The following is a 27,316-nucleotide window of genomic DNA, read 5'->3' as shown; positions in this document are numbered from 1 at the left end:
TCCACAAGAGCTGCAGGTTTGGAGATGCTATAACCCAGTCGTCAAAGTCAAAGTAGCTCAAATCCTCAAGCTGCCCATTTTTCCTGCTTCTAACACATCAACTTTAAGGACAAAATGTTCACTTGCTGCCTGATATATCCCACCCACTGACAGGAGCCATGATAACCAGATAATCAGTGTTATTCACTTCACCTGTCAGTGCTCACAATGTTATGGCTGATCTGTGTAGATGTATTGTTTTTGCTGTAGAGTAGCATAAAGGGAACTCTAATAATATAAATCTAAAGATAATATAATCTTTATTTTAAAATTCAAAAGGCCACATTACACTTGGGTGCAAGTACGTGTGGATCCCCGCAGGGTAAATGTACTCATCTGTCAGGCAGGTAGGTGTGCACACACTCTGCCTGCAGCTGGATGTGTATGTGTGAGTACAGAGAGTACAGTTTGGAGAGTTGGAACTAGCAGCCAACTATTACATAGCCCAGGGGTTATCAGAGTCTGTGACTGTGTGCTCTGACAAAGCTTAAAAAAGGCCACTCCTCCAGACTCCTAGTTTACTTGCTTAGTTCCCAGATTGGATCATGATTATGTTATTTGGTCCCATAGATATTAATACTTGAGCCAAAATAGGCTTAAACTGCTGTTTGACATAACTGACATAAATAAACAGAGAGGTGTCAGAACGCACAGTGCATCACAGAGTGAACACCCAAAGGCATAAAAGCTAGCACACAGAGATTTGCAGGAAAAAGTTGACTAATCTCAATCACACCAATTCATTTTGACCATGTCAGAAAAATACTGTAACGTTTTGGTCTCATGGGCTTCATCAGAGCAGCTCAAAGAAACAGTTTGGAGCCGCGCTAGGGAGACCACCTGTAAGGTAGATTACAATGCACCTGAGCTGTAGCATGTTATAAACCAACCTGCCTCCTTCCTGTCAGGTTTGTTAAAAAGTTGGTCATTGTTAAAGACATCCTTATACAGCAGGATTCAGCCAAGGACTTTCTACTGTCGTCAGTGCTTCACTATAGGATATTTTTAAAAAGAGCACCTAAAATAGAATGTTTATACAAATCCTTGTCTGCATTGTTGCATTGTCACTCTCTGCTCAGGTTACTCTGTACACCTGTACATGTTTCTTCTTTCACAGACATTTCCTTGTTTCTTGCAGCCAGCTTGCCTGGAGGCAGGTAAGTCAAACAGGTTTGAGACCCATTGGCTCATTGTCACTGCCTTCCCCACAGTGGAAATAACCAGTTGAACAGGTTTTCTCAGTGTCACCCGTGTGGAACACTTACATGGAATTGAGAGGATGCAGAGCTGCAAGCAGTGTCTGGAGGCAGGGTGGATAGTGTGTGTTTACACATTTTAGGGACTTTTTACTTCCAGCTCAGACTCAGAAGGTCTCTTACGATGACCTTGTCTGTGTAATATTGTTCTATTAAAAACATCACACCATTCTACTGTGAACCACCACACCCCTTTCTCTGTTAATGACTTACTCAACACACAGACCACCAGTATAACCACTACCAGCTCTGCAGTCCACACCCCAGACAGTCACATACGCTTTCTTGGCCCATAAAGATGTTGATCTTTCACAGGTTTCAGAGAAACTGAATGGCTCCCCCAAAGTTACAACTGTTTTGCCCACTGTAGAAAATAACCGTAGAGAGTTTTTTACCTTTCTTCTTTAGAAAATCTTTTAAGAGTTTTAGAGACAAAAAAATCCGTATCTGGGTCTTGGAGTGTGTGGTCAAAAAAACAAACAAAAACAAAAACAAAAATTTAAAATGCTTATTGATGTCTGACTTTTATTTTGACAGAAAAGCTCCCATAAACGTCTGTTGAGTGAAAACAGCCCGTATTGTAGGCCTTACTTATTTTGTGTGCTCTTATGCAGTTATGATGTTAAGTTCATAAGAATCAGCAGCACACAGTTGTGATGTTCATTCTCACTTTATTATTACAGTAATATGCTCTCATTGCAGGGATGAAAATGTGTATATTTTATGTTAAAAAGGTCATAAAATAAAACTATGTGTTTTTATCAGCCTACTTGCTTGGGTTTAATTCATTTAAATGATCCATATTATAATTTAAGAGGCTTTGCTTGGTACTTGAAATATCCTGACAGACAGACGGACTGACAGACAAACTCAACTACCCTCTCAGCTGAGGTAGTAACACTCCAATCATCAAAGACATATCTTTTATCTGTTTTCTAAGTGTTTTATTTTCCATAGTTCATTTCAAAGACAGATGTGAGGCAGATGTTCAATCCAAATGTACACAAACACTGACATATACACTTGTTTGAAATAAATAAAAAAAATGTATACTGAGGCAGATTGAGGTCTACCTAAAAAATCCTCTGAGGACTACAGACTTCTTCAGAGATCATAAAGTGACGACTTCGCAGCAATAGTGTTTCTATTCACATCAATAAATACAGTATGTACAAAACACTTTACATTACATCATTATTGTCTTGTTGCGCCATGTTTAACTAGCTTCTATTGTGCAAAGCTGCATCAGCACTGTGTCCATATAAAAGTCCAAAGGTCATTTCTGAGGGACTCCTAATGTGCCTATGTTTAGGGCCTCACATGCTCTGGTTTGAGGTAGACATAGGGGGACCAGGAGTCCACCCACCTGCTGGGATCATGGTCCTCCATCTGCTCTTCTGCCTCCTCTTCCTCACTGGGCACCTCCACTTCATCTTCATCTGAGCCCGTCTTCCCAGTGCTGTCTCCCCTCACGCGAGACGTTTCTTGGGCCTCTTCCTCTGACTCCCTCTTTGAAAGACTGGAGTGACACACTTTGCAGACCCTCAAACCCTTGGTCGGGTGAATGTGTCCGATCAGCGCCCGCTTCTTGGAGCACGCACCGCAGACCACAAAGCCACATTTCCGGCAGTGGTGACGACGCTGGGTCACGGTGAACTTGTTGGAGCAGCGCATGCAGACAGCGGAGGCCTGGTCCGGAATCCAGGTGACAGCATATTTGGACCCCAGCGTGCGGCCGCTGCTTTCCAGCAGTCTGGACTGGCAGTCTTCAATGTGCTCAATCCAGGCTCGCTTCTCTTCGTACGAGGAGGCGCCCACGTAAAAAGACTTGCGTGGTGTGCGGATCAGCCATTGGTTCCTCATTCTCACACCATCCTCCAAGTCCTCCAGCTGGATGTCCTCTGAAATTATGAATAAATGGTATGTTAATACAAGAGGACACAGGTATGGACACTATTGGAGGTGACAGTTTGTCATTGTAACCATATGTTTTTATTTATTAGTGTTGGAGCAGTGACAGCAGACTTCACAAAGTCATCTAAACAATGGAGCTGTCACTGCCTATAGCTGCAAGTTATAGCAGAAGATGTAATCAGAGTGTCTGGCCCCGCCCACAGCCACACAACTAACCCAGGATGTTGCAATCACAACAATTACCACTAATTCAACCAATCCCTGTGAATTCTGTGCAACTTTGTGCAACTTTGCAACACAGTTGAGAAACTAATTTCAAGGCAACTGTCTTCTCTAAATCTTTAAGGTTTAAGTCAAGTTTCTAAATAAACTAAAAGAAAGTTTTACCAACCTATAATCTTTTGATGAGGTAACTTACCTTTTTAAGTTTTAGAAACAAAGAATTCTGCATTCAAATGTTTAAGATTCTGCATTATTTGGGTGCTTTAAAATTAAATAGTTGCAGTTAAAAATGAGTAACTGTTTTTCACTTAAACAAGTTTTCTGAACATATTCTAAAAACAGATTCAGAAGAAAAGTAATCAAAATCAAAAATCTAAATTTTTAATAAATTCTACGAAAACAAATTGCAACTTTCTCCCACCATTTCATTGCAAGAAATGCTAAACTAAAAACACTGCAACATGCATAACAAGTGTTTAGAATAGCTGCTGTGAAATCAGCCATTTTAGGCTGCAACAATCCCAAAAGAAGCCTGCGAAACTCTGAAGGGACTGAACCAACTCAGCTGCAGTGTAAACCTGTTACTGTCAGATTGCTTACTCTCCTTGTTCTTATTCTTGTTAGCTTTTTTCTTTCTGAATCTGAGGTTCACTTTTAAAAGTCAAAGCAACCCGAAAAATGATGGAACAATATAAAAGTGTAATCTCCTTCCTCCAGAGGAGTTTTGGTGTTCTGGAGAAGCAGATGAGTAGCTCACCTAGAGGGATGATCTGCTGTCTTTTGTGCCAGCGGCCGTTGAGAATGATGCTGCCGTACACCAGCACATCATTGAAGAGGAAGAAGGCTTTAGGCTGTGGCCCCCGGCGGCTCTGCTTCATCAGCCGGCCCTCTCCAATCAGTACCCGACCCAACTGGGACAGGGGCTTCCCCGACCCGCCGAATGAGTTCTCAACAGCCTGGATCCGCTCCCGGTTCTCCTGGGCAAAGGTTAGCTGGTCCACCATGGTGTCCTTGTATTTAGTTCACAAGTCAACAAGAGTCCTGTTCTCAGTGCAGCAGTCTTTTTGTTTGTAGTTCCACGACTTTGTCATGTGTTTGTCTTTTCTCTCTGCTTAGACAAGGCTTGCCCAGCAGCTCTTATAGATCTCGGTGACGCAGTGGGGTTTTCCTCAGTAACTTCTGCTTTAAGACAAAAACATCTTGTGAAAAGTAAGGGGGTGGAGCAAAGTTTGAATTCAAAGAGACAAGGAGGAAATTTACACAATATACTTGTGTAAAAGGAACAGTCCTCTCTGCTGGCTACTTATTTTACTCATAATTCATGTGTAGTGACTGAATCTGTATCAGTGAATGCTTTTGACAAGACGTGAATTCAAAGGAACCTGCAGATTTCACCATGCACTCCACTATCAATATCCATTTCATGAAGATACCTCCCCTTTAGAAATATGATCATACTTTAAAAAGATAAAAACAGAGATACATTAAATCAGCTGAAACCCAAGATTGATATCTTATTATCAATATATTACCATAATAACGTTCACCAGATGAAATACATTATATTGAGATCCATTGTTGTGAATCTTTGCATGTTTTTTTTAACAAAGATAATGTAGACATTGATTGTAGCGAGGGAAGTAGATTATTCCAAAGAGATGGTCCTCTACTGTATATTTTCAATGAATATTGATTAAGGGACGTCTAACAATACAGAAGATTAAAGTCCTTAAAGTGTCTTGTAGAATATGAGTGCATGTCTGAAATTCTACTTCCCTGGATTTTTTCCATGGATAATCTGTGAAACAATCAGGTTCCTCTGGCTCCTCCTAGTGGTCCTAATGGTGTTTACAAGAATCCACCGGGCCTGGATGAAAACAACCAATTACAGCCGAGGAAGATAGTTGCTTGTTGAGTCTCATTCCCAGGGCATCAAATACTGAACAAAGATTTTAATACGGATTCAATTTTATTTGTATAGCACCAGTTCATAACTTACTGCTTTGGGACGCTGGGAATGATTTGATTTGATTCAACTTTATTGTCATTGCAAGTACAGGTACAAAACAACAAAATGCAGTTAGCATCAACCAGAAGTGCAAAGTAGTAAAATAAGTGAGACTCAACAATAATAATCTTTAAGCCTCCAATCCATCTTTTGCTGCACTGATTGGTTGCTTTCGTTCAGGCCTGTTGGAGTGAAATCCGCTGTGACCAGGAACAGTAAAACTGTCTCCTGACAAGAGCTCACGTTTCATAAACAGATGAAGTATTGTAAGACCAGTCGAGCAGCTCTAGCAGCTGGAGTGAAAAAATAACAGTTGTCAGATTGCATGCTGCCAATACTTGTGTCATTCCTCATCTGGAAACTCTGCTGCTTTGATCCAAGTATATTCAGTGATCTTCCTTCCAGTTACTGGGTGTGCCAACTGAGCACAAACAGGTGAAGCCCATGCCTATCTAGATCAGCAGGGTTACGGTAAAAAGTGCATGGCAAGAACAAGGGAGACTCCAGTGAGCAGGTAGAAGAGCTTTGGATTTTCTTTCCTCCTTACCTTTAAGAATGAATAAACTGATTTTGCACTAATTTTGGAACTAAATTAAGATGTAAAATTTAGCTCACTGTATAGCAAATCCGATGTTTTTGAAGTAGCCATTATCACCCATATTAGCATGTATGTTAGCTGTTTTTGGCCCCCTGAATTCTAATATTCACTTTTTATGGGCAGTGTTAAATATCAATACTTTTCTGTAAAGGCTTAAAAGGTCCAGTCTGTAATACTTAGAAGGATCTTTAATATAATATTCATAGGTATGTTTTCATTAGTGTATAATCACCTGAAAATAAGAATCTGGACTCTGCCATGTTTCTACAGTAGCCCAGAATGGACAAACCAAACACTGGCTTTAGACACTTCACAGCTCGTTCTCATTCCCAGATCGTCAAATACAGATGTGAGGAGTGTTCAGTTAGTTGCAATCTGCAATTTCAATGCTAGATGTCACTAAATCCTACACACTGGTCCTTTAAATGTGAAAATCTGTCATACGCTAAAAGCTGTCACAATGTCATGATCGTATTTACTCACAGTTCCTGACTTCAAATTAAATTTTGACTTACAGAAAGCAAACAAACTAAATGTGGGACAAAGAGTATCTTTGTGTTGGACAACGTGGGACATTGTTAACCATTCCTGTTCGGCTCCCAGACCGTGGTCGGAAAGCACAGGGCTGAGTTTCCTCCAGGGCTAACCCCCTTACTTCATCCTCAGCAGTCGGCGAACAACACACACAGAGGCTCCACTTTGGTCTTGAGAAGCGACAGCCTTTATTGACAACTGTAACTCAGACTGTACATTTACTGCTAACCCTGGTAGCGTATGGCTAACCCGTATCTCTCGCTGCTCTGCTGTCGTTCACCGTCGCTCTCGTTCACACACTCACGCCCCAATCCAAGTCATTTAGGATTTAAAATCTGCTGTATTGTATTGTTTTAGATAATACAGTGCACACTTCAAGTTCATTAAAGTTCTTCAAATCAATCCAATGTATATGCTTGCAATTAAATAGCCCTGCACTACATTAAGAAACAAACTGCCTATAAAATATGAACTAACAAACCCTGTGGAATCATAATAATAATATCTCATAATATCTGTGTGCTTTGCCCTCTGGTGATCAAACAATACACTATCCAGGTTACAGGTTAGGCCTTTAGCATGTACAGGACTTTAATGCAACTTTACCAACTCCCACGCTAACTCAATACAGTTAGTGCAATAGTTGCCGTCCACTTGCTTCGCTCACTTATTCCCCAGTCTCTGTTGTAGTTGCTTTTCCTTTTCTTTGTGGTAGTTCCCATCATATTCCACCTAAGTCTGCATAGCTTTGTTGGGGTGCAATATTACCTGATGGGCACAGAGTAACGAAGACGGTGACAGGTTATAGTGCACTTTATCCAAATGTGCTGTTTGATTGACATCAGACACAGCCCGCTTTCTTCACAGCCAATGGATAAAAAATGGATTAGAAAAGCACCTGTCCTGTAGTGATTGGACTTTTGTAAACTACCGCCAATCAAAATGTGGGACAATGAATAGAGATGCTATGCAGTCCCACACAAAGTTGGACACCTGGTCACCCTGATTAACACTTGTGCTCTCCCTACTGATACATTACATGTCTGCTGTGAAGAAGGCCTGTAGCTTGGTCAGGGCATTAGTCGGCATTGTACAGAATGCTAAAACAATACTTGGGTTAGTGAAAATTAAAATGCATTTCTGCAAAGCAAAACTAGTGTGAGCCATTTTGTGGCAGCTGCATTCAGGGATGCATCTTAAATGTGAATCAGGTACTCATGGAATCGTAGACTATAATTAACTACACGTTCTCATTATGAGAGTAAGGAAATGTTATGTGCAGACAGCGTTAGAACAGAGCATGCCTGTACTTTTGTGGAACAGATACAAACCTGAAAGTCTGGAATCTGCAGTCTCAAACCTCTGCATGCATGCCTCTCTAATGAACCCAAATTGAACCCTGTGGAAGCCAAATGTTTGGGTCTGTCAAAGACAAAAGAAAAAGTCTGCAGTGTCAAACCTCAGACTCCTCCATCTCAGCATAACATACCGGTAGTAAGACAACTCCTCTAACCAAGTGAATTATGCAAGGCACTCTGGGGAACTCGCACGCTCAGACATGCCAGGACCAGGTGAAGGATTTCAAAAAAGAACACAAACAGCTTACAGACCACCACGTTTCACATGTTCTGTTACAAAAAGGAACAAGAAATCCTTGCAGGTTTCCTAATGACAAAAGAAGAAAGATTTTTTTTTGCTCTGTCTTCTACTGTGTAATACATAATAAAACATAAAAGTAGCTAAAATAATTACTAAAACACAGTAAATACTGCTGTATGACAGCAGACATTTTCTCCATCTGGCTGCTTACATGAGCTGATTTTTAAATTCTAAATGTATTCAGACTTGGGATAAGGGCCAAAATAAACGTGATCAGGGGAGTCTCCAAGCCCATGCAGAGACATCATTGACACCCATCCAAACACAGAGAACATTATACAACCGTTTTCACTGGCTGTTTAGTACACACTATGACAGGTAAACTGATCTTGAGTGAGAAAGATTGGTTCCTGTTGGTTTTAGGACCTCCTATATGGTAACAGAGCAGAATGCATTTGTCTTTGTTGCAGTTCCTTCTGACTGCCAATAGAGGGCAGTGGAGGTCTGACTATGTAATGTCTCTCCTGTTGAGGAACACTGCATCCTGTAGTGACCCTCAGTGCCATTACAAGTCAATGGTTCCTCTAACTTTAAACTTCTTAGCAGAGCGTTCACTGGCTCGCTGCTCAAACTTGCTGCCGTAGATGTGGGAGACAAAGCCGTTGATCTCCACTGCAAACACACTGTTCCTCTTGGGGATCACTGTCCAACAACAAGTGGAGGATGAGGGGGAAAAAAAAAACAGGGGAACGTGTGTTAAAACGTGTGAACCACTAACAATGCCATCAAACTAGTGCTTAGTTAGACACTGTCCAAGACCGGAAGGTTTCACTATAATTTGGTTGCAGCAAAAAAATATTGTATTGTGACATAATTCTGATATGGTGTCCAGTTTTCAGGTTAAATGATTGAAATTGCTTAAACTTCATACCATGTGCTTTTAAAAACAAATTCTTAAAGGGAATTGTCTATAGGCCTACATTAAAAATCAGTCATGCCAATACCAGAGACGATTTCCTTAATGCCAGTTAGTTTTGTGTTAAGAAAATACATTAAACATCGCAGCTTTCTCTTTATTACTTCTGTTGAGTTGTAGGGTTTCATAATGTAGATATAGCTGAAATAACTGACCTTGACAAAGTCTCGCCCCTTTTTGCTCTGTACTCCAATAAGAGTTGAGCAAGCCTTGGTTAGAACCTCAGTCCTTTTTCCTATAATCTATGTTGAAAAGACAACCACATTTTGAAGGTGCTGAAAAGATAAAGGTGACAGACTGTATGTGCAGGCTGGGCTCAGGAGGCTATAGATCAGACCTGAAAGGCTTTCTCAGTCTCTCTTCCCCTGGCCTGCTGACTCAACTCTTGGTTTTTGTTTGTGTTCTGGGTTTTACATTCATACATATACACCTCAGCTTTCACTCACACAGGCATTGCATGCGATATACTGATTTACTGATAGACATGTTAAACTGTATTGATTCTTTTTTATTTACTTAATTAAAGTGAGTTAACTATTCACAGACTGTGTGCTCTCCCTCTTTCTCACACACTTTTGAGCCAGGTTGTGACATTTAATGTAAATTAGCTAGCTAGTTCACTAGTTTGTTAACAATAGCTGTGACTTTAGATGAGCCAAGCACATAGCATATCCAAGTACAGGGAAGGAGTTTACCGAGGTTCTTCTGAGGCTTGCTTAGCTGTTATTGGAGCACAGAGCAAAAGGGGCGGGACTTAGGAAGGGTCGATTATATTTTTAGGATATCATTATATATTATGTTAAATTTAAGTAAAATAATCAAACTGATCAATCCATGTAAAGGACCGTTTGCAAAGCAGACATTTGATATTTGTCACAGCAGGAAACACACAGGTGTATTAGCTGCAAAACACTTATGGGAAGTCCTGCTCTTGTATTGGTTCACTGTCACTGGGATACTTAACAGAACTGAGCCATTTTAAGTGTTATTAAGTCCACCTGTGTTTTTATGGCTTAGACGAGTCAAAATGTCTGCTGTGCAACCAGTCCAGAAACAGAACCTTCACGGCAGGCATTTTGACTTTGACTCATAGCAGGAAAAGCTCAGGTGGCCTACACAAATTTTGGCTCAAATGCAACAAGAGTTTCCAGTAAGCCATGATAGTGAGCCAGCCTGTACAACACCAAGACCCAGAACTAGCTCACCTAAATGGAACCCTGCTATGAGAAGCCAAAATGTCTGCTGTAAAAAAGGTCTACTGTTATGAATCTATTTACAAATGTACAAAACAATTCAGGTTCAATAATTACTACTGTTTGCTTGTAAATACTTTTTCAGAATCTTTAGTTGGGACAATGGTAACCCAGTTATGTTAAAACATGATGAGCTGAAGGTGAGTTTCTGTCTAACCTTTCAGTTTGTCCTCTTTGGTGATGATTTTGAAGACATGTTTGAACTCTTGGACTAGAATTCCTGTAGTCCCCACATATGATGGACACTTAGACCGGACCACTGTGAGAGAGAAAAGAAAACAAACACTGTATGAAAGTACGACACGGTCGTCGCTGCACCTGCAGTCATAGAAATAATGGTTGCATCAGTAAGGAGTGTCATTCAACTCATATCAAAAATCTGAATGTTGTTTAAAAAAAAAAAACTATGTTACGGTAAGCTGGTCATCAAGTATTTATATACTAACAGGTACTTCTAGGATTTCATAATAAAGCACATGTGACAGTGATCAAACATGATACACCATTCAGTAGGTCATATACCACATTAACACTGTATTTAGCTCACAGTCTTGGCATATTTCAACCAGGCTGTACAGTTATTGTATTTACCGCTCTCTTCCTCATCAATATGATCCCGATGTATTTTTGTAGGCCAACGTGGAATGCATCGTTCTAGTTTTGATATTGGATTATTTGCACTAGTGCGCTTAGTGCACTTCACTACGGACTACTGCTAATAACAGGCTAGTAATGACGTTTCCAGCCAAATGACGGACGTTATCGGCTCTCCATGACACGACTTCAAACTTGGAAGTTTTGCCATGTTTTATGTTGTATTAGTGTTCATAATTTTTTTGGTCAACTGCTGGGGGCTGGGGGATTCTGGACTAATCTTGTAATACTGAGGGACAGTAAAAAAAAAAAAAAAAAACAACTGAACATTAAGTCTCATTGGATGCCAATAACTGTTTTTCAAGTTGCTTTTTTTAAATGGAAATGCAGCATGTGCAGCTATCTTCGCCAACGCTCAGAACGCATGTCAAATTGGACGGGTCCATTAGCACCGCAGTATCACTGTTAAAAACCTGTTATTTTTCAGAGTTTAATTTTCAGGAGAAGGGCAGTGCCAGGCCATCAGCATTTGAATGGGATTTGATTTACATCACATGACACAATTAGCCAATACATTTTTAGATAGCAGAATTTATTCCTTTCTCATAGGCTGTGCACACCGAGTGTGATATATATTACCACCATAGACAGCATACTTAAAAGAGGCTACCAAATAATTTTTCTTTATTTTCTTTCTTTCTTTATTTTTTTACATATTTTATGTTCAAAAGTAGGTAGGGCTCAAGTCCATTCTGGTTTCGCGTACTGGAATACATTTTCTTGCCAATACTGTATAACTCTGATTAGCACCCAGCAGCTGGCAGGTAGAGACCACACGGTTTTCACATCGACCAATCGACTGGTTGAAGAGCAGGTAGAGTTTCAATTGACCAAGATTTTCTTTGGTTCATTACAGCCCTAAACATTAGGCTATGAACAAACTACACCACGATCACATGCCTTCAACATCACCACCAAGTTTCAACTTTAAATTAAATCTGGTAATTAAACTTAATAACGTTCTTCTGTCCTAATGAATTGCATTTTTAGGGGCGTTTGTAATTTTCATTTTGGAGAAAACTAAAAAAATCTACCTGTGATGATGGCACCGTGGAAGTCTGCCTTCAGAAGCTTCTGCTGCACAAACTGTGGACTGCTGTAAAATCACAACATAACATATGAGACATACAGTAAAAGTAATAAGGACTTCTGAAATTGCTTCAGATGAGCAATGAATTAGGGATGTCAGGGTTCATATGTGTGGCACTCCAAACTGTTTTACCCTTCTGGTTTCAATCCATTGCATAGGTCAGTGATGTACTGTGTCCAGAGTTCATGCAGAGGCAGGAAAAGCTCGTATCTACAAGGATAATGATAAACACAGAGGGTAAATGGGGACTGTGTTAGTCGATTCTGACAAGAATGTTTGGCAACAAGGTTTTTTTTTCCCCACACGGAGCACAACAACTGTCCTGTCCTCAGACTCCTGACCGAACCTCTGGTGCTCTGGCTTGATCTGGAAGATCTTCATTGCCCTCTTCTGCCGAGCGTTCAGTCCTTTGGCTTTCTTGCTGTTCCTCTTTGACTTGTCCTTCTTTGGCCTGCCGTAGCCCAGTATCACAGCCTTGTGAGTCAACATGGCCTTCACATCGTACCGTGCGTGATGCTGAATGCTGTTCTTCAGGAACACCTGGGTGAAGGCCTCCGCTTTAAAGCTGGTCTGAGACTGGAGATGAGGGAAGAACACAGAGGACATTTACAGAGATTAGAGTCTAGTCTGTACAGTAGTGATAGCGTACTGTAGTATCCGATTGCCGATCAAATAAATTAATGTTTTTTATTAATACACTTAATAAGATAATGTTGAATTGCCTAAAAAGTTCCCAAAAATATCAGGAAATCTCAACAACATTCAGAATTAAGAATATGCTTAAATTTCATCCAAATCTCAGGTTTTACACAAACTTCTTTCAGTTATTGTGTTCACTGTCCATTGTACAGTTCATCAGTTGTTCTCTGATTAAATATAATATGAAATATATCCATGAAATGGATAGAAAGGTTGGGAACCACAGCTCTAATATATAGACACAATCTGTATGATATCATTAGGGCTCCAACTAACCATTACTTTTATTACTGATAGTGTGCTGATATGTTTAAATGAATCAATCAATTGTTTTGTCAATAAAATGTCAGAAAATAGTGAAAAATGCCTGTTATGATTGTCGTATCTGACCATCAGAGTCCAAAACCCTGATGTTCCATTTACTGAATTAAATACCGTTAATCATTTACTCATCGAAGGAAAATGATTCGAATGAACCGATTATCAAAATAGTAGCAGATTTTTTGTGCTGTTGACTACGGTAATATATTGATTGTCTAATTGTTTCATCTCTGGATCGCATATCACTTTACATACATTACAGTCCACTGAGAAATATCTGCTCACCTCAACACCAAGAACCTTCTCCAGGTCTCGAGGAATCCTGGCTCGGACAAGTGCTTCTGTTGAAAGGACATAGACAAAACCGGATCAGATAACTGAGGCACAGGACCAGAATGCAGGAGGGGTCATTGGACCAATGTAGACCCCAGCAGCCATCCACAGAGCAGCATAAAAAGGTTTATAGCTTCATAAATAACTTATATCTTATTGCTACATTACAGGAAGTAAATTGTAGCTGCAATTAACAATTATTTTCATTTTTGATTAGTCATCTATTATTTTTTTTATATTAACTGATTAACTGTGGATGACAGAAAATAATAAAAATCCTATTCACAAGTTCACAGATCCAAAAGTGCCATCTTGATTAATTACTTATATTGTTTGACAGTGTAAAACCCAAAGATATTCAGTGTACAAAGCCGTAACGAGGAGAAAATCTGCTGATAAATGTTTTATACTATCAATTCATCGTCAGAATTGCTTGCTTCGGCTAACCTGTTTTCATGTTGTTTGATCGAGCACCTCAGCACAAAATGCTCCACCATTCCACCTTCCACTTTATTCTGCTGACGTTTTAGGATAAGCAATTGAAGGAAAAGTACACAGGAAATTGAGCATGACTTAAATGTCAAAATGTCAGGTGCCAGTGCATGAGGAAAAGAGTTCTGCAAAAAGTTTCATGCATCCAGGTATTTAAAGATTCACAGAATAAAGAGTTTGTTCCCTCTTTCTTTTGGAAGGTAGCAACTTCCTTGTAATGAATGAGGATCCCACTGTGTACTGTGGTAACCTTTCCTCAACTTACAAGAGAGGTTTTGTAAGCATTACATGTATCTTCTGTGACAGGGTTTCTACGGGTTATACAATTTTGAATGCAATTTAAGACATATTTCACATCCATACTAGTGAAAACAATATAAAGGGATATAAAGAAAGATCTGTATTGGTTCAATATTGTTCACTTTTGTAGTTGTTACAGCAAGATCAATACATAATTTTCCTGAGACTGAAAAATGCTACAAAAATCATGTAAACTTCATTAATCCAATCATTTTTTAAGAGCTTGTGAAATCAAATTTAATTTAATTTAATTTAATATAATTTAATCAGATTTTTAAAAAATGTCAGACTACAGACTCTCATGGTCATGGATCATATAGTATGTGCATTTAGAGTATATCCTCAGGGGAACCAAATTCAAAGTATTTAGAGTATGAGAGTTCAATCTTTTCCAGACAAAGAAGTGGACTGTCTTTTTCTGTGGGGAGCTAGGTATCCACTGTCAATGTTCAACGTTCTACTGAAATGTGTCTGTTGAGTATCAAGATCTGTCACATCCAGAAAGCTGCCATCAAATGTCTGCTCAGTTTCCTAATCATTTACTCATTCTTTAATCAGATAGTATCTGATTTCAATAAAAATGTTGCCTACTTTTATTTAAGCAAAGTTCTTGTACAGCTGAACCTTTATGCTTTTGTTAAAGTTAGTTCAAAGGTCCAGTGTGTATTTAATATTTGACAACTTTAGATCATTTAATCAGTTTTTTAGTCAGTTTGGGGGAGAACTCCTCAATAGCTTGTAGAGTTGATACTTAAAGCTGCAGTAGGTAACTTTTATAAAAATAACTGTTTGTCATATCTGCTGAAACTTTCACCATATCCTGACAGAAGAACATATTACAGATAATCTGTGAAACAATCAGGTTCCTCTGGCGCCTCCTAGTGCTCCTAATGGTATTTGCAAGAATCTACAGCAAGTGTGTTGGCGAATTGCAAAGTTCAGGACGAAAGGTTTCGGTCTGATCATTCACCTTTAGCGCCTACATGATAGATGTTTTCAGAGAGAAAGATTTGAGTCTCATTCCCAGATCATATTTAACAACCTGACTCAACAATCAACTTCTCAGCTCTGATTGGTTGTTTTCATTCAGCCAGGTGGATTCTTACAAATCCCATCAGGAGCACTGGGAGGAGCCAGAGGAAGCTGACTGTTTCACACATTATCTGTCTCATGTTCTACTGTCACTGTTATTCAACTCAGGTTTCTTTGTTGACTGTACAATGTTCTGCACTTTAAGTTGTAAGTTATACGTTATATTTTATTTGAAATGTTTTATATTTTTAATTTTTATATTCTTACTCTGGTACTTGTGTTGCCTCACGTACAACCCACTGTTTCTTACCGTACATATGATAATAAACCTCTTGAATCTTGAATGTAGTGAAAGTTTCAGCAAATAAGACAGAACGGTATCAAACGTACCTACTGCAGCTCTAACCTGTACTGTTTACACAGTGCTGCTATCGTTCATGATGGCTCACTGGAAAGGCTCTGTTACACTAAATGGAACCTGAACCTTAGTATCAATGGAAACACCTGTTTTACCCTAATATTTAATGTCCAAACAGCTGCTGTGAAAAGGGCTGCGAACGTTTTTAAAGCGTTAACGTCACCACGCTAGTACTGCGGACAGACGGACAGACGGACAACCGTTCAACTCAACGGTTCCTCTTCGATAATTAAACTCACCTTCCATTTTCACGTTTGTTCGGACTTCCCGAAGGAAACATAAACTAAAAAGTAAATTCAACACCCTCTCTGGCTCCAGAAAAACACTTCAACACATGCGTGTAGAGCCCACAACATAAAACAAGTCCACTTCCTCTCTCTTCTTCTTCTGCTGCTGCTGATTCTGAACAGTTTCCGGCACACTGTCTGACCTCTACAGGCGATACCATGCATCACACGCCATTTCTAATGACTCAATTCAAATGTATTTATACAGCATAAACATGCAGCCCAAAGTGCTTCACATAGCAAATTAAAACAACATATAAAAACAAAATTAACAACCATAAATAAAACTGCAAGACAAAAAAATGAAAACAATAAAAACATTGTCAAAATAAAATAAATTAAAACATTCTATATAATCAAGGAGACAAATAATGTAAAACCGAAGATTAGAACCTAAAACCTAAGACTATATCATTACTCCAAAGTAAAAGCCAGACATAAGGAACATTTAAGAGAAAAGTAGCGGTCGTCTCGGTGATCTGACTGGAATATAAAATGTGTGATGTATAGACTAACAAGGTCATTTAAAGCTTTATAAACAAGTAAAATAACTTTAAAATAAATTGTAAAAGATACAGACAGCCAGTGCAGTGTCTTCAGTATCTTTTACACTAAAAGTGAATGCTTAGAACAAAGCATTAAGCAGCAAAAGAAATGTTTAGCCGCCTACCATCCAACAGTGGAGGGAGAGGTTAAAAAGTGTAATTTTCATGGAAAGCGTAACAGCCTAACTCCAGCTAGAGGGGAGAAGTTAAATTATGTATGTGTTGGGAGAGATGTATATGGATAGGACTGTGAGTGTGTGTAAGTACGGTGGTTATGCATATGGATTTCAATAAGACTATCTGTGATGTTACTGTAGCTTCCACTGTACTGCACTGCTCTGGTCTGCGACTGATTTTTGACATTGCTTGTGATGTAGCCAGACCGCAACAGTAGACCCAATAAACCATCCATCCTGTAAGCAGGCGAGCTGGCAGGCATGAGGAGTCAGAGGTAACGCAGCCTAATATTAACTAAAGAAAACTCAAAATGCCAATATCAAAAAGCATAATTATCAAAGAAATAACAAAACTCAAACAAGGAGAAACCACTGCCTCTCCCCATGATGCAGGCCAACATGGTGCAGCCCAATTATCTGCCCAACCCCTTTTAAGCATCTCACATTCAGCCGGCATTTCCTTGGTCAGCCACGAGACACCTACAGCAGCAACACCCAGGAACTGGTAACTCAAAGAAAAAGAAAAATAACAGAAATTAATGAACCTAATAATACTACTACCCAAAATTGACAAAGAAAGTTAACCATAGTGTGCACCCAAAAAAATAACCTACTCTGTGGAAATGGATAATAAAACTGTATTATGAATCCAAAATCTGTCCAGTTATTTATTGTGAATTGTGTATAATGTTTGAAACCTAAAGATAACGAAACCTAAAGATAATCAAACAAATAAAGGAGTTACCCTGTGCTTTCCTCAGTGTGTGGCTGCTGCTGAGGCCATCACACACCCCAATGCTTACAACCCATTATAATACTATTGTTATTTACCATTGCACTGTAACTGTTCTGTCATTACAGTCTCATATAGTGCACATGCGTTGACTGCATGCTGCCTGTTACAGTTGCTCCCATTGTCTTCTTACTAAAAAATTTCCCCCTGGGAAGCAATAAAGTTTTTCTGATTCTGATTACTTTTGTTTCCATGGGTGTACAGTTACCTATTGTATTGATCGCTGTTCTCTCATTCTACTTTTCTGTGTTTGCTGTTGTATACACACAATGGCAAAAACAACACAGCAGTGTTCTGTATAAAGCACAACAACACCATTTTATAAAAGGGGCTGTTTGCTTTTGAGTGCAGAGTTTCATTATGAGATGTTTAACTCCAAATGTTGTGTCTTATTTGGCTGTGTGTAAATGTTAATAAAGGACCCTTTAAATCATTATAATCTCAAAATAATGAGAAACTTTCTTAAAATAATCCATCCGTAAGCAGGGATCAGAGAAACAAAAAAGTGCAGTGGCTTAAATGTAAAGGTCATATAGAGGAAGCGCCCAACTACACAATTTCATTCCTTATTGTTTTTTGCCTTTATTAGATGGGGACAGCCTAAGATAGATAGGAAAGGGGGGTAGAGAGAGGGGATGACACGCAGCAAAGGGCTGAAGGTCAGATTCAAACCCGGGACGCTGCAGCAACTCCGTATGTGGGTCGCCAGCTCTACCAACTGAGCTAACAACTTTTCAGTACATGGATATATGCACACACGTATCCAAGGGTCAGACAAATACCCTCAATAATGTCCAAATAAATACCATACATAACAAATAACCAAAATGTCCCAGAAATACCCAATAACCTAAATAATATCCCAAAAATACCCTAACAAATATCCAAACAAATAACGTAGCATAGTACAATGCCTACACACTTACACACATACACAGAGTGGAGAAAAAAAACATTATCCACATTACTTGCACATCGGAACATGCACACACACCTGCACCTGCACATGGACACGCACACAATTTCAACACATAATGAAATAACGTAAATCAAAATATGTATCTACATGGTCAAAAACATCAGAAACTCTCCCGAGGGCCCCACAGTTTGAACACCCCTGTTCTAGTAGATGATCGTACTGTACATTCTTGGATGCTGTAATCCTTTTTACGACTACTTACACACTTATTGCAGAATTTGGCTTATTGTGTCAAACTTTGAGCAGAGCCAAATGAGACACATCACTGTTATACCATAATTTAACTCTGAAATCAGAACATAATCCTTTTTCAAAATGGCATTTTTGCAACAAATGATACACACAATCACCATCTGAATTACTCTTTCAAAGCAGCAACAACACACTGATGTGCTTTATACAGAACATTGCTGTCTGCAGTACTTTGTATACCTTTTAAATGTTCTCATACAGGCTTCAGTGTAAGATTCCAGTACAGTATAACAAACCCTTTCTTTGTTCTCCTTCTCATCTTGCTGTCACTGCCTCCTTTGTTTGAGAAGTTCTCACAAAAGAGGTGAGCTTACAGTTTTTTCCAATTGCTAAAATACAATTTTGCAAACTAGGCTGGTTTTTATCAAAATACAATTTACAAAACCACACACAAACTGCAAAATACCTCATATCCTGCAAAATGAAGCACTGCAACCAAAACTACATATAGCATTATCAAAATCCAACATTTGCAACAAACGGCAAACACTTCATTCATATCACCAGATTTTTGTCTGACCAACTACACATTGTTGGGCATAATGAAAAGCACTCTCATATTTAATATGCTTTGCCATAATACTAAAATAGTTCAAATTTCTTCAGATTGTTCACATGCACAGAAATATTTGCAGATACAGATACATGCTGTTGAAACATTTATTTTATACAAGTCAGTGCAACATATGCACAGCAGATATATTTACATTGGAGTGAACAAAAATATGCTCACAAAAAACAGTAAACTGAAAAAGAAAATTGCGGGGGAAAAAAATGTGTAGGAAAAAAAAGGTGCTCACCTTTGGTCTTTTTATAGTGCTTACTTCCTGATTGAATTGGTAACAACTAACCATTGAGGTGTTTGGCCAGGTAGCTCATATATTGGCCAATTAGCTCATGTAGTGTCATTTTGAATGGCAGTGTTTTGAAATGGCAAACGTGACTTTATGTCAGATTGTTGTGTATTTTGGGGTGGCTGTGGCGCAGAGGCAGAGCAGGTCATCCCATAATTGGAAGGTTGTTGGCTCGATCCCCGGCTCCTGGCGCTACATGTCAAAGTATCCTTGAGCAAGATACTGAACCCTAAATTGCTCAGTGTGTGTATAAATCGGTTAGTTTCTGTTCAATGGGCTTTGCCGTGTGTGAAAGGGTGAATGTGGCGCATAATGTAAAAGCACTTTGAGTGGTAGGAAGACTAGACTAATTGTGCTATGCATGTCATTTTAGTGTGTTAGCAATTGGAAAAAACTGTAACTCAGGTCTGTTTGTGGGGCAAAGGCCCAGACTGATTGGTGTTCAATTAGGGTATATGTATAATGTTTTCTTATGTGTTTTGCATCCTGAATAGAAGTGTTTCCCAGCGATTAAAGAAGTTGTTCCCTTAATTGGCACTTCTTTACTGGATATGATTAATCTTTCTTTATTATCAGGATATGTACCACAGTCCTTTAAAGAAGCTGTAATTAAACCCCTTCTTAAAAAGCCCACTCTTGACCCAGGAGTTTTAGCCAACTATAGACTAATCTCTAACCTCCCCTTCCTCTCTAAGATTCTGGAGAAAGTAGTCGCCAAACAGTTGTGTGACTTTCTACATAACAATAGGTTATTTGAGGATTTTCAGTCAGGATTTAGAAAGCCCAGAAGACTCGATCACGGAGGTCATGCCTTAGCGACAAAAACTTGAAGTTTACACACACTATGCTCCGATCTGCACACTACAACTTCCTGCAACAACTGAATTCCCACGGGACTTCAGCGTGAGTCTCGTGATTGACTCTTCTGGGCTTTCGGTGAAGTGAGCGATGGAAAAACAGGTAGGTGACAGTACTTGTAAACTTTGAATTTAAACGGTTTCTGCACAGTGTATGAGTTGAAAACGCATGTTGTTGTCACGTAAGGGCCCTGATCACGTTGTCCCCCATCGTTGCTTTTGTCATGTTCATCATCATTAGTCACTACTATTAATGTAGTTGTTGCTACTGTTGTTGCAGTGCACCTGTCTGTCTGTCTCTCTCTCTCTGTCTCTCTCTCTCTCTCCCTCTCACCCAACTGGTCGAGACAGACGACCACCCACCTAGAGCCGAAGGATCTGTCCTAGGTTTCTGCCTTTTAACAGGCAGTTTTTCCTTGCTCCAGTCGCCAAGTGCTTGCTCATGGTGGTACTGTTGGGTCTCTGTAAATATTGTTATAAGGAGTTCGGTCTAGACCTGCTCTATTTGAAAAGTGTCCTGTGATAACTTCTGTTATGAATTGGCGCTATACAAATAAAATTTAATTAAATTGAATTGATGGCTGATGTCTGAATGTCAGAAACAATGTGTAGTGTTTTGCAAGAAGTGTTTTACAGAATTGCAATTAAATTGCAAGAAGAAAATGTGTTTATTGTATGTGTATGTTCAGTGCCTTTGTTAAGGGGATAGTTACAAAAGTTAAGGTTTTGCCTTTGTCTAAGCATTCACATTCAGTGTGTAAAACAGTGAATTTCCATCCTTTTGGAATGTGTGTGTGTGTGTGTGTGTGTGTGTGTGTGTGTGTGAGGGAGAAAGAACTGAAAGAAAGGAAGGTGATATCCCTGAAGTGAAGAGATTCTCTTGATATAAATCAATAAAACCACAAAACAAATCTTTAAAAATTGTTTCAGTTATTTATTTAAAATGTGTTTTTGGATCATTCTTTTTACAAACACTTCACAAAAAAGCAGACTGAAATATAAGCTGTATCTCAAGTAATTCTAATATCAAAAATATGCATTCCAACTTTCTTACACATCCAAACGTCTTAATAAAATCTTCAATAAAAATCTAATGAAATCCATTTTAACTCCAATTCTAAAAATACCAAGGCACACTGTGACCTTTGTAGAAAAATATGGTAAATAACATGAAGAATTAGTCACAAGGAGTGAGCTTATCCCTTTTTACCCTTTATTTTAGTTTTAAAACAATCTGAGTGCACTTGCTTTATGGCAGACACCAACTTGCAAAGACAGAATGTGTTCGTCTTTATTGAGGCTTTGGCACTCCATCTTGTGGTTGGACGGTATTCCAGCATACAGCCCCACCAGCACCAAAAATACTCCCAGAATATAGTCACCTTTCACTCCCTAAATGTTCTGGAGATTTTGTGTCTCAGGCGTGAATATGAAGCAGTCACATTAACATTTACATGTTCTCAGACACGAACATGCAGTATATAAATACAGTATATGTTCAATTGACTTCAATCAAGGAGCTTTGGTTTTTGATTCCACTTGTTAGCAGGATGTCTCAAAAAACGTGATCAGATTTCAATGAAGTGTGTGTGAGTATGTTGCTGACTTCAAAAGCTTTCGGGGACACATTTCAGACTAAAAACCAGTTTAAACTTAGCCTTGGGGACCTAAATGGGATAAGGCTGACTTTTGGGTCAGTGGTTAAAGTTCTTCTCCAGGAAATGAATGTAAGTCTTTGTAATTTCCTCAAAACTTAAGTAAACGTGTGTGTGTGTGTGTGTGTGTGTGTGTGTGTGTGTGTAGTAAATTAGGCCACAGGCCAATAAGGAACTAGTGGTACGTTATTGATGTGGGTCCAAGTAAAATAGAACAGTTGTGATGAGACAACTACAAAATACAAGCTCCTGAATTTGAGTGGTTTAACCGGTAGGTGAGAAAGATTGCTCTGGAGGCTCTCCCCAACACTTCATGTCAATTCAGTTTTTCACTCTATTGAAGTTCATGGTGTTGTGACAGCACTGCCCCAGTGTGGCAAACATGAGAAATTTGGATTTACTTTCTCTGTGTGCAGGTTCCTAATCTGAAATTGGCAGGAGCTTTCACAGTTTGATAAATTTCTTGCTGTAAAAACACTAAGCGACACTGTATTGTATTTAACTATGAAATTGGTACACACCACAAGCTCCTCTACAATAGATACAAATAGAATTGAATTGAATTGAATTGAAAATTGTTCTTTTGCTCCACCCACTCATGTTTAACCTAAGCAATGACATGGCATCTACCTCCTGAGAGCCTCTACCAATGGGAAGTCTTTGTACGACTAAAACTGCAGTGGCAATGTGCTTCCTACTGATCATCACATATAAAAATATTAATTCTAATTAAAATAGACTAGTGGTAGAATGCTTTCATTTTGACCTCTCAGTACTTCTACCACAGAACAGACTCAGTAACACACTCTTGACTAGTTACTGCAGTTAAGTGCTGGTGCTCTGGACATGAGTATGTGTGTCACCAGTGTAGGTGTAAGTGAGGGTGTTGGTGTAGTTGACAAAGTAGCTCCTCTTCTGTTGGCTCCTGGATCTGCTCTCTGCAGAGAAAGAGGAGCCGATCATGGAGAGAAAGAGTTAGTTAAGGCCTGAAAGCTGGATTTACACAATGTGGCTTCAAACAAAACAGCAGTGTCAACCTACTTGAACATGAGCTGAACAGATGTTTCATATCGGATCCTCTCCACATCTGTAACAGAGCAGCTGTGACTGCGGTCCCATTTATAGATGAAATTCTGTTAGAAAACACGGAACAAAGGGTATTTCTGTTGTAGCACTTTAAATATGTAGTTTATATTAAAGGTGTGTCATTTTTAGTGGTGTCTAGCGGTGAAGTTGCACAGTACATCCAAATGAATTAGAGGACAACCCGCTCTACCTCTGAGCCACAGCCACCCTATGCACAGGGTTTGAGGTACAGGTGAACCAGTGGGAGCTGAATTCCCATGAAAGCAGTAAAATAATACAACTGAAGGGATATCTAATAATTTACAAACAATTATTTCAGTCAGGGCCACTTTTGTCAAAAGACACTTATCCCAAAAGCACATTTTTATATTTGTCGGTATGGCTTTGTTCTGGGACCTCCTTGCCCTTCCATGTGCATACATGGAAAAGTTTAACACAAGGAGAGCAGCAGCAAAGACCCCCAAAGAGCACGCCAGACCACGAGTTGGACCATGCTGGACCCGCGGTCGAACTATGGAGGAAGACGGGCCAGCGGAATGCGTCGAACCGGACTCCAGGACCTGGACCCCAGAGCTCATGCTGGCAAGTGACGACTGGACGCGGGACAGAGCCGACAAGATGGGCCGTCATCGGCCATACCTGCAGAGCTGGCTGCTGCGTCTGGGGCCCGTGCTGGGTTCTCCCTCCTCTCTGCAGACCCCCTAGGAACAGAGCAAGTGGACAGATCCAGAAGCATCTGGACCTCCATTTGCCAAAAGGCGGATGGGAACGACACTCCCAATTGGCCTCCTCTGTCCCAGGCTGTTGCTGTGACTCCACAATGCAGTCGATCCGCAATGGATCCTCAACGTAGAGAGACATGGTGACGTTGAAGTGCGCACGCGAACAGCTTGATCGTTCTTATGAGGGACAGCCTGCAAAGCGGCTTGCAGAGAAAGCAGCAAAGTTTGGCAGGCAGCTTAAATAAGGCGCCCTGAATGATATTGGCCAATTGGAAGCTTAGGAGGAATCAGCTGAGCCATCAGCTGATGTGTGTTTACAACTAGCTGTGATCAACTGATGTAGCTGGAATTGGGAGCTGAGCTTGACTTTATGGCCTGCCTGAACAAACGCTGTGCTTAATTTTAATCACAAATGCATTATTCATTGTTATGAATATTATTACCATTAACATTACATTACGTTTACTACTACCCCCCTGGACTCTGTATTGACTGGTTGCTTTGTATGGGATTTACGACTTGCATAAACCAATGCATCCTCCCTCTAGTGGACTACTTTCATATAATACCAAAAAGGGCAGAATCGTAGTGTCCCTTTGAGTAATGGATCTTTGTCATTCACTGCAGCTCCATTGGCTGCAATAAAAGAACGATAGACCTTAATTTATTAACTCAGTTAATAGTTTCCTAATCAGTTTATGGTCTCAATCTCTAGTTTCAGTCTTCTACCATACAGCATGATGTTCATTTAGTAAATTATGGTAAATGGACCTGTACTTCACCAAAACAAGCAGGTTTTATTAGGAATCGGTACTCCTTTTTTAACACGCCTCTTAAATATCCTCTATAGCCCTTCTCCACCTGGTACCCCAGAAGTGGTGCTCTCACTCAATGCTGAAAATGGTAAATGGTACATTGGACCTGTACTTGTATCGCGCCTTTCTAGTCTTCCGACCACTCAAAGCACTTTTAAACTAGGTGCCACATTCACCCTTTCACACACACAGCGATGGCAAGTCCATCAAACAGAAACTAACATTCATACATATTCACACACCGATGCACGGCATGGGGCTCACTATCACTATCTAGCTCAAGGCACCACCACTCATGTGGCACCAGGAGCCAGGGATCGACAACCTTCTGATTAGGGAACGACCCGCTCTGCCTCTGAGCCACAGCCACAGGCATTTGACCGGGTGGAGTGGGGCTATCTTTTCAGTGTGCTGGAGAGGTTAGGATTTGGTCCCAGATTCATATCATGGGTTGACATCTTAATAATCTGTCCACCTACTTTGAGCTCCAGCGTGGTACAAGACAAGGATGTCCTTTGTCGCCACTGCTATTTGCCATTGCAATGGAACCACTTGCTTTGGCGCTAAGCAAGAATGCTGATATCAGGGGGATCCAGCATGCAGGGATAGAGCATAAAGTTTCACTTTATGCGGACGATATGCTATTATTAATTTCGCAGCCCCTTCTGAGCCTTCCTAAGTTAATGGCCCTACTCGAAGATTTTGGCAAAATATTGTGCTACTGCTAATATTCAGAAAAGTGAACTGATGCCTGTTGGTGAGGGGGCAGGCCAGGTACCCCTAGACTCATTTCCTTTTAAAATTAGTCCAAAGAAATTCAAGTATCTTGGGGTGTGGGTTACACACAGTCATTAGGATTTATATTTAGCTAATTATGAGCCTCTGTTATCTAATCTGAAGCAAGATATTGAGTGGTGGGACCCCCTGCCGCTCTCCCTGGGGGGCAGAATCAATACTATGAAGATGAATGTGCTGCCTAAATTTTTTTTTCTTTGTTTTCCAGTGTTTTCCAACAAAAAGCCACCACGGATCAAAAGACATATATTACAGAGACCTTGTGCGAAGGGAGGGATGGCACTCCCAAACTTCATGTACTACTATTGGGTGGCTAACATAAGATTGCTGCTGTACTTGCCCACGGATGGACAAAATTGGAGGGGGCTCTTACGGACCTGTCACTTACCGGGCCAATTGCAAATAATCACCTGTTTATCCCATCATTGATCATCATGGATAAGACTTTTGATGTTTGGTCCAGAAAGGGGGCTGTCTTACTGTCTGATCTCTATGTTGATGGTGTTTTTGTCTCATTCGAGCAGCTAACATAGAAGTATGACATTCCCAATTCACATTCTTATAAATATTTGCAGCTTAGAAACTTTGTAGCCTCAGGGCATTATGGGTACATTGATGCATGTCCTGTGCGAGTGTCCAGATGTACAAAGGTTCTGGGTTAAAGTTGTGGATAAGGTGTCTGATCTGATAGGGAGGAAACTCCCACTGGAGCTAAAAAAAATTATAGTTTTAAGGTGGCTTCCGCCACATCAGTTATCAATAAAACGTTGGTTACAAACTCTCCTCGAGGTGATCTACCTGGAGTGGTCATCAGCTCACTTTAATAATTCCAAGCCACAAACGTTGCAGATGTGGAAAAAATCTGCAGAGGATGTTAAAACATTATTGTCATGACCTTTGAGGTTCATCTGTGTTACCCTGTATGTGTGTAATCCTGTACATCACATTGTCCTATTAGATTGTTTTGATTCTGATTCTGTAAAGAGGTATGACTGTGTGTCACGTGGGGAGGGGTAGGAGGCGAGGAAGGGGGGAGGGATGTGGGGGTGTTCTGCGTGTTCAGTGGGGAGGGGGAGGAGGGGAGGAAGGGGGGAGTGATGGGAGTTCTGTGTGTTCTGGGGGGAGGGATGGGTAGCGGTGTTGTGTGTATTCAATGTTTGTGTTTAGTTCCTGTGTTATTAATGTTTAAAATCAATAAAAGTTGATTACAAAAAAAAAGAAACTTTGTAGCCTCAAATTCAGACATTTTTCCATTGTGCCCTTACAATTCTTTATTGGACTCAATTTTTAAATGTAAACTGGCCAGGAAGCAGACAATAAGTGTTATCTATGATTTAATTAGCATGCATGATTTGACGCCTTTAGATCTCCTTAAGAATAAATGGGAGACGGACTTTCAATCAATTTCAGATGATAATTGGCGCAAAGTAATAAAAAATTGTTCACCGCCTGCATTGGTCCAAAGTTAGACTTTCTAAGATCAATTCCAACATAGATCCAACATGCGATTGATGCAGACAGGCTCCAGCTACTCTTTTGCACATGTTTTGGACATGCGCAAAGCTGTACACAATTTTGGCAATCTATATTTGAAACCTTTACTAAGATATTGGGAAGAGTATTGCACTGTTTGAGGTGACCCCGGAGGATACCCCTTTTAGATGGTGTGAAATCAGCATGTTGACCTTCTGCACTCTCCTGGCCAGGAGATTAATATTGTTTAAAGGGAAAGATCCTGTTCCACCGATGTATGGTCATTGGG

The 27,316-nt window shown here is 39.9% G+C and overlaps 3 protein-coding genes and 1 long non-coding RNA gene across 4 annotated transcripts in view; 1 reads left to right on the top strand and 3 right to left on the bottom strand.

Annotated features, from left to right (window-relative positions):
• Positions 1–1,946: 1,946 nt before the first annotated feature.
• Positions 1,947–4,550, bottom strand: plekhf1 (pleckstrin homology domain containing, family F (with FYVE domain) member 1). Its single transcript, XM_051380075.1, has 2 exons — positions 4,189–4,550; positions 1,947–3,196 (listed from the first exon to the last, which is right to left on the bottom strand). Exons 1-2 carry the CDS (start codon positions 4,433–4,435, stop codon positions 2,604–2,606), a joined length of 840 nt encoding a protein of 279 aa, XP_051236035.1. The 5' UTR covers positions 4,436–4,550; the 3' UTR covers positions 1,947–2,603.
• Positions 3,089–6,932, top strand: LOC127352027 (uncharacterized). The gene is made up of 2 exons (XR_007881019.1): positions 3,089–3,215; positions 4,149–6,932. It is a non-coding gene; the product is annotated as an uncharacterized LOC127352027 (long non-coding RNA).
• On the bottom strand, positions 6,736–16,145 carry pop4 (POP4 homolog, ribonuclease P/MRP subunit). The gene is made up of 7 exons (XM_051380084.1): positions 15,978–16,145; positions 13,449–13,504; positions 12,490–12,719; positions 12,276–12,353; positions 12,088–12,149; positions 10,557–10,658; positions 6,736–8,872 (listed from the first exon to the last, which is right to left on the bottom strand). Exons 1-7 carry the CDS (start codon positions 15,982–15,984, stop codon positions 8,736–8,738), a joined length of 672 nt encoding a protein of 223 aa, XP_051236044.1. The 5' UTR covers positions 15,985–16,145; the 3' UTR covers positions 6,736–8,735.
• Positions 16,146–21,394: 5,249 nt separating this feature from the next.
• The window catches only part of tpcn2 (two pore segment channel 2), a 46,131-nt gene continuing 40,209 nt past the window's right edge, over positions 21,395–27,316 (bottom strand). The window contains exons 24-25 of the mRNA XM_051379999.1: positions 23,178–23,269; positions 21,395–23,074 (exon numbers count right to left, since the gene is read on the bottom strand). Of these exons, the coding sequence (XP_051235959.1) occupies positions 22,996–23,074; positions 23,178–23,269 (171 nt within the window). The 3' untranslated portion in view covers positions 21,395–22,995. The remainder of the gene's footprint in view (positions 23,075–23,177; positions 23,270–27,316) is intronic.

Source organism: Dicentrarchus labrax, unplaced genomic scaffold (genome assembly GCF_905237075.1).
Source record: "Dicentrarchus labrax unplaced genomic scaffold, dlabrax2021, whole genome shotgun sequence".
NCBI lineage: Eukaryota > Metazoa > Chordata > Actinopteri > Moronidae > Dicentrarchus > Dicentrarchus labrax.
Note: the sequence above shows the minus strand (reverse complement) of the source record. Positions and strands in the feature narration are given on the sequence as shown.